We start from the raw sequence: 12,371 nt of genomic DNA, 5'->3' as shown, positions 1-12,371 counted from the left end.
ATATTTGAAAGCGAGGCGTTGGTGACTAGCAGGTACTTTTGAGACTGACATTGAATTAGAAGTCTGATTCTTTTTCCTTAAATAACTTACCCTTTTGGTTTTAAGTCACCATTCCAATCTGAGAGGTCATGGTTACAAAACTAAGAAGCAGTGGAGCCATGTCAACTCCAAAACTTGTGCTATTGTCTGAACAGTTTAATCTTTCTTTCACATTGAAAAGTACTATGGACATGTTTGAGTATGAATAAAAAGTTTGACCAAAATTTTTGTACATGTGTGACATATGACTACCAGGGTTCATAGAAGCTTTATGTCTTTTTCAAGAATATAAACTAATTTTAAAAAACATACAATACTTTTATAAGGTGATCCAAGCATTCACATTCTACAATAAAGCCATTTTGAATTCTTTGAGGTAACAAGTGCTAGTTTTGTAGTTTGTCCAGAAGTCTCATTTGTCAACAGAATTCACTTTGTGATTTCTGTATATAGGACACTAGAAATTGGGACCAGAACTCAGAGTCAGTGACAGCAGATGAAGCTAAAGCCTATAAAATTTAAAGTTTCTAAAAAAACAACCTTTACAGAGGCCTTTTATTTTCCATCCATGGTTAAGTTCTCAGACAATGTCAGTCCTTCAGGAAAATAATCATAGAGAAAGAGATTAAAATGAGGGACCACTGAACCAAGACTGAACCTCCCAGGGACTCATATGTTGACATCATGAAATTGTTTCAAGCTCTCTCACAAAATTTCACACTTCTGAACTTACCATAATTCTGAGCTGTAGAGGTGAAGAGAGATATGGAAAACTCAGCAATCCAGACATGAACAGTATCAAAAAACTAAATTTAGAAAATGACCAATGAAAATGAGATTTCCTTTTCTACAAGTATGATTATGTTTTGTTTTTTTAATGGAGGGTGCTTTCCCATGTCTGGAATGGTTCATCTGTGTTCCTGTTAGAAGCAAAAGGAATGAATGCCTCACCATGCCTCAGTGGTGGTGCCAGTATTTGGCCATCTGAACTAAGGTGCTCTTAGTTACTCTTCTCATTGCAGAGACAAAATACTTGACACCCAAAGTTAAAGGGGGAAAGGTTTATTTAGTAGAAGTTTCACTCCAGAATCAGAATTTGTAGAAGTTTCAGTCCATAATCAGCTGACTCCAAGGCAAGGTAGCATAACAGACAGGCATTGTGAAGAAAAAAACAGTTCATGACAGGCAAAAGGCAGCAAAGCAAGCAAGAGACAAGACATGCTGTTTCTGCTCCTTACATTATATCGAGGCTACCAAAAGTAAGGTGGTGACAAACTAATCAAAGCGCTGAATAATCACCCACCCTTAATCCTAGCATCGCACCATGAATCAGTCATACACTCTAGATTTAGTCACACTGAAAAAGCACATCCATGGTTGCATGTGGTTTTGGGGGGACATCTAGACACAAGGCATAACAGGTGGAAACTTTTAATCTGTAATTTTTTCTCTAAAAAAAATAGGTATACTGCTGCCAAGACTCAATCCCTCCCCCTCATCTACTCTGCAATCTGTGGAGTCCTTCTCAGGTGTGCTAATGCCAATAAAAAGATTATTTCCTTCTCAATCTTCACTTGTCAATAAAACTTCAGCACAACTTATACTAACCAAAAAGTGTAAAAGGTAGTTTGAAAAATAGTATGATATGAAGGAAGGTAGTGAAAACCACAGGATTGGGTTTCTTCTCCTTGGGGAAATCCATTAGCCTTTATACAGAATCCTCACAAACTCCCATTAGTTAAGAGTTTTTGTTCCAAAACCATGCAGCTTAGTTAAAACTGTGCAAGTTAACAAAGCCCAGTTCTTAGATTTTGCTTCTTTTATATCCTGACATCGATGACAGTATATATCTTAAACTTTGTCCTTTTCTGGGAAAAGGGGAGCATATGAGCATCTATGTAGAAAAACATTCCTGGTATCATTTTTTAAGAGTACAAAACAGGTAGGTATAGCGGCATACACCTGTGATCCCAACTACTCAAGAGGGTAAGGCAGGAACAGGAAGATTACAAGTTTGAGGTCAGTTTGGGCAACTTATCAAAACCTTGTCTCAATCAATGAGACTAGGGATGTACCTCAGTTGTAGAGTCCCTGGATCCAATCTCCAGTAACATACACACATGCATACACAAAGTACAAAAAATAAAAATACTTGAAATAATTCTATTCAGTAAATGTAACAATTTAATCTTTATATCACCTATTTGGAGTAGACAGTAATTGCCAGTGACTTCCTGGTTAGCAAATACTATGTTTGGCTCATTTAATACTTTACAAAAAGTAGCCAAAACTTTCTTTGGGCTATATTCCACTCTTGTGGCTGTCTAGATGTCCCTGCAAAACTGTATGCAGTCTATCTTGCACACTTAAACATACAGTATATAACTGTGTAAGTGTGCAAGATAGATAAACATACTACTTTATCGAACAATGGTTTGTACTGTCACTGATTGTCCACTTTTTATGCTGGGACTGGCACTTGAGCAACTACTTCTAAGATAACATGTAATTTATCAACTAGCGAATTTTTTTTTTTTTTTTAGGAATTCTGTATTATTTCTACCCTTTTTTGCTTTTTTTCTCTAAATAAAAGCCATATGCAGTCATCGATGGGGCTTTTTAGAGGTGGCTGGATCTAGTATATATGGCACTGGGATTGATGAACGGTGCAAGGCTAAGATTAAGGGCAGCAGGACTAAGGGCAGGTAGCCTAAATAGAATGTAAGGGACAGAAATGTTTGTCGAGATGCTTGCTGCTTTGGCTGCTTTCTGTCGGCCATATCCTTTGTGATGCCCTTGGAGCCAACTGATTATTGACTGAAACCTCTATGAACTATAAACCAAATTAACCTACCCTACTTTCACTTTGGGTTAAGTATTTTGTCTCAGCAATGAGAAAAGTTAAGACACTCATGTGTGTCCTGGCAATCATTGCAGCCTGGAATGCTGAGCACCCAGAAGTATCTTGATGGCTCAACCACTGAACATTTGCTTTGCAGCACTGTAAACTGGTGACCCCCGTGGAAAAGACTATAGTTCCTGCCTGTACAATCAGGTAGGTAACACACAAAGCAATCAGAACCAGTCATTTGAAAAGCAGCCTACTACCCACTGACTCTCCTCCAGACTAGTCTGGTGTTGGAAACATCTATTACACATTGTCACAGCAGAAGTCCATCTCTGAGGTAATAATCTCTTTAATTAAAAAAGCAGAATCAGACCATACTGCTCATTGATCACAACTAAGCTTATTGAAATTCGTTTTCAATCTGCTTTTTGCAGACATGTGAGAAATGTAAGTATTTAAGAGGAATAATTAATAGCTTACCTCTTATTCTAACATTTCAATTTTATCTATGAGGACTGAACCTCATTAGGCAAATCCGTTTTTTTTAAATAGGTACCAGGAATTGAATTCATGACTGCCTGCTTACAAGGCAGGCGCTTACGCCGCTGAGCTAAATCCCCAGCCCCAAATCTGTATTTTTGATTCTTGACAAATCTTAGCAAAAACATTTTACTACAATCATTTTTCTTTACACTGAATTCATCAACAGTGTAATTTTCCCAGGGTAGAGAGAGGTGCTTTAGTTATGAAAAAAAGAGTTGTATAAAATGTCCACCTCCCATCACCCTTGCATCTCACGATCACACATTAATTTTCCTGTCAAGATGAATAACCTAATAAACAGTTTACTTGTAAGACAGGAAAGGAAACATTTATAATTAGAACAATCTTCAAAAAATCACAAATTTAAATCCCCATAAGATTCCACAGAGAGAACAGGACAAGTATGGCTGCATCATTTAAATGGCAGTGTATCAAAAATGAACTATGCATAGATGTTTAATATTAGATGACATAACATATTGATGGAAATCTTTCAAACTCACTTTGTTTCATGTTCTGAAGAGAATGTTTAAAATCCATTACTTGAGGAGAAAATCTGCATGAAATAGGATGGTTATCACCACTTTTTACTAAAACTTACAAGAACTAGAGCAAATTTACCTTGGAAGACCAAAAACTACTTACAAACTTAAGGATTTATATACCTGACCATAACAGCATATAAAATACATGTGTATTTATATATCACATATTTATATGTGTATATAATGTCTTATGCAAAGTAGGGCTCAGGAAACCACCTAGAAGCCTGTTAAAAAGCAGATTTATTTATTTTACTTCCAAGACATTGATTTGCTGGGTCTGAAGTAGAACCTGAATGTGTATTTGCTTAACATAGACCAAGAATCTAGAAACGAGCATCCTGAAGATATTTTAAGAGAGGTTAACCATATAGTCATTGGCATGAGTCATAAATTATGTCATTAGTCTCATGTCAAACCACTTATAATAATGATCCTCAAATTTTGAAAAACATCATAAAATACTCAGAAAACACATCACTTCTTTTTACTATGCACAAGGCAGCCATGGTGGTACAAGCCTGTAATCCTAGCACTCTGGGAGACTGAGCCAGAAGGATCCAGAGTTTGAGTCCTATTTGGACAAGTTAGAAAGACATTTTCTCAAATTAAAAATGGACTGGGAATGTAGTTCAGTATGAAGGCTGAGTTTAATCCACAGTACCAGAAAAACAAAACATATGCATGTGCACACAAAACTCTGCATACACTAAGGCATTTGTGCATCTTCTGATAACCCAAAGATAGCCAAACCAGAACGGCACGTCCCTGGCAGTTTTATACGTGTTCTAGATTTGATTAAAATTCTGGTTTATTTTATATAAACTATCTTTAGTAGTAGATCTAATGTATAAATTTTTCATAAGTTACTTCGTATACATAAAAACTCTGGGCAATGTCAGGCTCCAAAGAAAGCATTCACTATCCCTAAAGGATGTTCCTTATTGTTGAACAAAAGACTTTCTGATCACTAGAACTGAATTTCCTAATATGTAGAGATGAAGAGACTTGTTACATAAAATGATCAAAACACAAAGTTTCTTAATTCCAAAAGGTTTCTGCAGACTCTCACAAAAAATTGAGACTATACTACCATTAACACTTAAAGCAGAAATTACCTGAAGTTTAACAACTTTATAACATTTTAAAGGTGTAGCTAGAACATGTTGAAAAAATTGAAATAAACTTCCAAAAAATTAAACTATAGAAATTTACCTAAGCTATATATTTATACAGTTAAGCAATCTCAACAGCTTGAGTTTCCATAGTGTTTGTGGGCAGATGCTATATTATCATCAATTTCATATAAAAGTATGCAAGATAGAAATGTACAGTTTAATAAAAATTATGTTTTAACAAGCAGTTGTATAATAGAACTTGAAAAAAGTGCAACACACTAACTAAGATTTTTACAAAAATCTAAAGTAGATATTTTACATAGGATGGGGAAAAAAACCAAAACCTCACTGTCCAAGAGGAACAAGAAGGACATCAAGATGTTCTAAGCAATTTCCTGAATAGCAGGAAATGAAAAGCTGGAGATGCTGTTTTTGATCAGTTAACTTTTTTCTGAATAGGCTTATTCATTATTAACTGATGAAAGATAACACATATGATATTAAAAACTAAAATCTAATGTTTCTACTGTCACGATTGCCAGTTAACACTAAGCCACAAAAAAGTTCACTTGGTCTGTAACTTTCTGGGGGGAAAATTTATCGCAACCACATAAGAACTTCAGAAGTTATGCTTTGCACTACTAGCACGAAGTGTAATAAGCTGCTTTTATTGAGTGAGATAATTATGTCCTCCAAGGCAACACCAAACCCATTTTCATACTGATGAGAATGTTCTCAGTTATAAAAGGAGTTATGTTTATCTCTTCCAAAGCTGAAATGATTATTTCAGCAACATAAAAATATGAGGTGTACTGAGATCCATCTTGAATTGCTGATTCTGATGAAGAACTAGCAGAATGTTTCTTACTGTAATTTAACTGGAAACACTTCGACTTCAAATTTACTTTAATGATATGTACAGAGTTAACAAATTACAATTAAAATGGAATCAGTTATGGTAATTCCATATAACTTAAAATCATGCAATACTGCATGGTAAAAACACCAGCTTCATTCATATACAAAAAAGTATCAAGACTCACGATAATATCTTGAAATATTTAACATAAGCTTTTTTCAAAGAGTATTTTTATAAAAATTTAAAGACCTGATTAATCAGTTAGTGCATTAGGAAAGATAATAAACATTATTAGTAAAGTTACAAGCAATTAATTTTAAAATTACAACAGGTACAGGTTTGAATGCATTCTCATGAAATAAATCTTAAGAAAATAGTTTTGAAAAAAATTTCATATTGAAGCCATGTACTAATTTCATTGAATCAGGTTATATAAATCAATAGTCAAGTTTCTTTAAAGAAAATATGCCTATTATTTCTTATACTCATAAATAATACTTATAGTCTTTATATACAAGTGAAGAAATGTTCAATGTAAAAAAAAGATACTGCCAATCCACTTATTATGGTCAAAATAGTTCTTTATCTACACATTAAATTGCACTGATGAAAATGTCCAATTTAAATCACATTCAATCTGCATAAATATTTAAGCTGAGCACTTTGTTGTAAACAATAGAAAAAAAAGCAAACTCATTTTTAAAAATTTCATCACTAGGTAACAACCTACTTCTCAGCTTAGAATCCTATATGAAAGTTTGACATTTAATTTAATCAAATCCAAAAACCACTAAATTTAACAGTAAACAAAGTGAATTTTTTCAAAGTGCATAATTTCCAACTCATCCACTTGTAGTATTTACCCAATTCCAGTTCATCAGCAAGAAAATAAAATGTACTTGGCTATAAAAATACTAAGGAATGTTATTTAAAAGGAAAGGCTATTTGGTAGAAGTAACTACAAAAATAATTAGTTTAAAACTTTGTAAAGCTTTAATGCAAGAACATCAGTACATTTTCTTTCCAACAACCTTAAAGCATGATCAATACAAAGATTTTAAATGTCCACCTTTCAAGTACTTGAAAAAATGTTTCAATAAACTGTCTTTTCAAAAAAAAAAAAAGCAAAACAAATGATCATGCAGGTGTTAATCTGCTAACATTTGGGGACACTGCTATCACTGTTGGGCTGTCATCTCTGGCTCCACTGGCAGCAAGAGTGGGCAAGTTGTTACTTTGAAATGCAGTGGCAGGGCAAGTCATGCCAACACTTTCATCTTCACCAGTGTCGGAATCGGGGGTTGTAACTTCACTCTCTTGAAGCCCCAGGATCTCACAAACAGCTTGTGGCAATTCCTTGATATGAAAAAACAAACACAACACCATCATTCACTTATTAAGAAAAATTCATCACAAAGTAACACTTCTACTATAGACTACTTTGATTCCTGCATCGGACTTTACAATGTAAATATCATATATCCTTCTCAGACCTTCCTTCTCCATTCCAAATGAAATTCTAACCATCTGGAGTTTTTTATTAGTACAAGTGTGCAGTACATAATGACTACAATTACTGTAGGGACTTGGTACATGGACATAATACAACTGAATTCTTTTTTTCCCTTTTTATTCCCTATCTGTCCCCTCTTCCTCTGCTACTTCCATCTGCTTTTTCTTTATTAAGTGGTTCTTGTAGCTCTTCCAAATCAGTCACTTTCTTCTTTTATTCATCCCTCTTCTTTTTATAGTAATATTTATGTCTCTCCTTAAGTAAAGAGAAGTTTCTTAAAGGTAAGCACTGACATGTTTTGGAACAGAGTATCTATCAAATAAATGTAGAATTAAAATAAGTAAATGAGTCCATGAACAAAAGACATGAAGGTTATCCGGTGTGGTGAGGCAGAGGGATCAGCATGAGTCTGAGGTCACCCTGGGCTAGTGAGTTCAAGGCCAACCTAAACTGCAAAGCAAGAGCCTGTCTCAAACAAATAAATGCAAAAGTCAAAAAAGAAAAATCAAAAAGTACACTGATTTGGTTTGAAGTAAGATAATACTTCAAATTTGCCTATTTTTTTAGAAATCACTAACAGCTTGACTGATACAAGTATAATGACATACACTCAATACTATTAGTTTTACCTGTCTAGTTGAGGATCCTGCATACTTAAAAGATTCAGTACTCATTGATTCAATTGGGTAATGTATCATTGCTTATACTCTACCCACATTCTTTAATTGCAGAAATATTGTCATTACTTTTGCTATTTTGCCTTATTATTAAGTTTCCTATCTTATATAATTAGTCAACTGTTTTTAATTAACTGCTGAAAATCTATTATGGTAAACAAAAAGCCAGTCAACGCTTTGTGTCTGCTGCTCTCAACCTGATAGAACTGCCATTTATTTTACTTTTAAAAAGAAAAACCTTTTTTTTAAAAAATCCCACTAAAAAGACAAAAAAAAAAATCTTGCAATTATTTAAAACATTGTGTACCTTGCATTTTACCATCTGTAGAGAAATTGCTTCTGCCTTGCACAGGACATCTTCCACATCAATTTTCATGGACAACTCATTGATATGCTTGAAAACATCAATAACATAAAATGATAACCACAATTGAAAGCACTATTATATTTTACTATGTAAACAATTTATTACCAGTTACACTGCACTGCAGATAAAACCCTTTAAAATATGTACATGCAACAAATACCCAGGAAATCCAATATATCTTTCATTAGATTATTTCAAGTGTTAAAGCTGAAGAATAGCTAATAAGCTTATGGAACATTAAACCTAGCAGCTGTCCCAAGTCTACTATTTCAAAGCTATAAGAAAAAGAATTATTTTTCGAAAAACTAAACTACATTTGCTGAATTTCCTTTTCTTCCAAATTAGCCAGTAAAAGTAACTAGCCAATACATATCTATTAAAATAACATTCTCAAGAAAGCTGGTTATACCATTGTTACTAATACAATTTAAGTTAGTTAAGGGATTTAATAACACTCCACATAAATGTTCCATGTATCAGCAGCCCAGAGTCAAAATACTAAAATCTAAACTAAAGGAATAAGTACCTTAAGTATTTCATTGAAGCCATAATGTTTTTCCATTATTTGCTGCTTTTCTGATTCAAGAACAGCACAACAGAGAAGAAGATGGAAATTTTTACATGGCAGGTCAGTCCACATTACCTTTAAAAAGTAGAAGAACAATTTAGTAAACTTTCAATTCCAGAATATTTTCTTCATCAATATAAGCTGAACACTGAAGCAATGAACTTGACTAGTTGGGAGAGTCACCAGTTTTTCTAAGTAGCAAACAAGAAGTAAAAGAACCTCATCTTAGTTACTAACTAACATCAGGTTTAATATTTGACATATTCCAATTCAGACCTTTTGGGTAACTACAGTACACTTCACATAACCAACATGATGTCTTATGAATTAAGGAGCCATGGCTCAAAAGTTGAGTTTAAGGTACAAGGGTCAGTTAAAGACTCAGTATGTTTCTAAACCTTCAGCTTCTCACTTATAAACCTTCAGCCCCTTAAAAATAATTAAGCTAACACCTGAAAATTTTTATAAAAAGAAATATAAGTACATGAAACCAAAAGTATCCAATAGTATTATATTCTAAGTATGTAAAACCTAGCACATTTTATAACAGAATATTCCTGGTCGTGAAAAAAAGTGAATCAACTACCCAAAAAAGACTCACAAAAACAATATATCAGAGCATACCTGGAATGTTTTTACTTTTTTAAAAAGCAGTAAAATAAAGTTGAGTAAGTTGCCAACTGAATTCAACTTTTGAATTTAACCTCAATTAACCTCAAACTTCTTGTTAACTTGCAAATATTAGCAAGCTGCCTTCTCCGATGTTAGCACAAGTTCTAAGCACTCTAGCAACCAATTTCTTGCCTCATTCTTTCATAGGAGAATTTCTGTCATCTCTTAGTTTTTTATATAAAGATACGACAAAGGACAAGCATAGGACCACACATCTGACTACTATGAAATCGCACACTACTCTGCAAAACTGAAGCAGAAAGATCAAAAGTTCAAGCTCAGCCTGGGCAATTTTGTGAGACCTTGTTTCAAAATTTTAAAAAAATTTAAAATGGCTGGGAATATAGCTCAGTGTGAAGGCCCCAGGAAGTTCAATCCAAAGAAATGCCAAGTGTAGAGAGGTAAGGCAACAATCAGTAATGTTAACAATACTGTATTAAAAGGCAGAATGAACTGATACCAATAGACATTTGAGAATAAAATAATTCTGTGTTTCATCAAGAGTTTCTTTGGGTACATAATGCAGCAAAAAAAATGTACACAAATACGTGATTAGATTTCTTCTAGAGTAGAGAAGAATAGATCTGTGGAGTAATTTAAATTAGTTATCTCTTCAGTTTTTATCTTGACAAAAAAGAAAAACTAGTAGTAAATACAGCAAACTACCTACAAAGATTAAATGCAATAGGTGGAATGTTTGTTATACTATTCTTTAATTGTAACTTAAATTTCTTTGAAAAAGCAACACAAGCCATCTCCTCCCAACAGTTTGGACTACAAACTAAAATGTCAACTTGTTGACTGAGTCTTCAAATCTACCTTGAATGCTAAACAAATCTGCCAGAATTGACCAAGCCTCACAAAAAAGTCATTTCCCAAAGAAATAACAATAGTTGCAAGTGACCTACAGAACCTGGGATACTTTTAGGCTCAAATCTCATAAGGATGGCAACTTGAAGAAGTCAGTCCCAAAAGACCAAATACTAGGTTTGAGATCATTATTTTTTCTTAGAAACAGCTAGAAATTCATCAAGATTTTAGAACTTTCCTTAGCAATTAGGCCATAACAATCCTTTTATCCTCTATAGAGTAAACTGTTTCTTTTTATAATGAATGCTGAATGCTGTATTTATGTAACAATTTAAGAACTTACCTCCCATAGCCGAAGAATATCCAGAAAGCTAAATTCCCTTTTAAATCTGATTAAAAGCCATCTAAAGCAAAAATATAGGTATCCTGAGTCCTGCGATTCTGTACGGAAGGAAAAAAATACAAATATGGCTTACCTTAAGCTAATTATGTCAACCTAGAGACCCTTCTCAAACTGAAATTTTTCTATGCATTTCAAGTGATTAAAAGCTCTTTACATTTAATTGCCTTTTATTAATTCAAGAAAACAATTCAAATTTACAGGCCATCTACATTTTTTCTGAGATGGAGTCTCACTATATTGGCCCAGGCTGGGCTTCAACTGATGATGTTCCCACCTCAGACTCCCAAACTCATGATACCTGGCCTTCTAATATCTTAAAAACTACCAAACAATAAATAATTCCTTTTATGAATAGGATATATTCTACCTAACCTACCTAAGTAACTGCAAAATCCACTGTCCAGTAATCGAAGTAAGGTACTCAGCTGAATTAACTGGGTCTTCATGCCTTGCATTTGTTCTTCAAAATTTTGATGCTTTAAAAGAAAATAATTGTTATCACATAAATATTTAATAATAAATATTTTATTATATATAATCACTAATACTAAGTATATCACATGATGTCGAAGGACAAATTTTGGACTTTTACTACACTGGTTATGTTACAAATTACAACATTAATTAAAAAACTAAACATTACAAAAGGAAAGAAGAGAAAAAAATCCTTGGTCTCAAACTAAGGATTATTTTCTCCCTCTATTTGATTCTGGTAAAGAAGAATACAGGGATAGTAACAGCAAACTAACACACGCTTATTTCTTACCCAGCATAAAAGACTTGGTGAAATGAACACATATTTGGGAAATAAACATACATATATTAGTTCCATAGTTAAAATTCCTTCAAATTGTCACATGAAATAAAAATAACACTAGGTTTAATATATATCTCAGTTTTGGAATTAATTTAATACTGTTTAGCTTTGATGACAATGAGAAATCTGTGAGGTCAAAACTACTTTTATGACCATACTAAAATGTTATTTGTACTCACATTTCTAACTCTCAAAGCACAAAAAGCTACATACAATGTGCGATACTGCAACTGACCAAATTTACAGCAGAAATGGAAATCCAGCTATTATATGAGCAACCCAAAGCATAAATACTTAAAGAGAAAAAGAAAAGATAACAAGAAACAGGGAGACAGATCTTTTCCAAGTAGGAAGGGGACCAAGAGATGGAGGAAGGGCAGGCAGGGACAGGGTAAAGGATTAAGAAGAACTAAGATGTGTTATGCACGTGTACCGACCCCCCATGAACATAATCATTATGTACTTCAAATGTCCTAATAAAAATTAAAATTTGGGGACAAAACAAAATAAAACCATGGGAAACAATCTCTTCTCCATGAATTTTTTCATTAGTAAAAGTTACTTTTTATTTAAAAAAAATGCAACATGTTAAATT

The 12,371-nt window shown here is 33.5% G+C and overlaps 1 protein-coding gene across 3 annotated transcripts in view; it reads right to left on the bottom strand.

Annotated features, from left to right (window-relative positions):
• Positions 1-5,978: 5,978 nt before the first annotated feature.
• Positions 5,979-12,371, bottom strand: part of Tbc1d15 (TBC1 domain family member 15) — a 55,450-nt gene continuing 49,057 nt past the window's right edge. For all 3 annotated transcript variants that reach the window (XM_013159390.2, XM_003475917.4, XM_013159389.3), the window contains 5 exons: positions 11,336-11,435; positions 10,900-10,997; positions 9,033-9,149; positions 8,447-8,533; positions 5,979-7,305 (listed from right to left, as the gene is read on the bottom strand). In XM_013159390.2, the coding sequence (XP_013014844.1) occupies positions 7,087-7,305; positions 8,447-8,533; positions 9,033-9,149; positions 10,900-10,997; positions 11,336-11,435 (621 nt within the window). In that variant the 3' untranslated portion in view covers positions 5,979-7,086. The remainder of the gene's footprint in view (positions 7,306-8,446; positions 8,534-9,032; positions 9,150-10,899; positions 10,998-11,335; positions 11,436-12,371) is intronic.

Source organism: Cavia porcellus, unplaced genomic scaffold, assembly GCF_034190915.1.
Source record: "Cavia porcellus strain 051 isolate PalLab524CR breed Dunkin Hartley unplaced genomic scaffold, mCavPor4.1 scaffold_8, whole genome shotgun sequence".
Taxonomy (NCBI): domain Eukaryota; kingdom Metazoa; phylum Chordata; class Mammalia; order Rodentia; family Caviidae; genus Cavia; species Cavia porcellus.
Note: the sequence above shows the minus strand (reverse complement) of the source record. Positions and strands in the feature narration are given on the sequence as shown.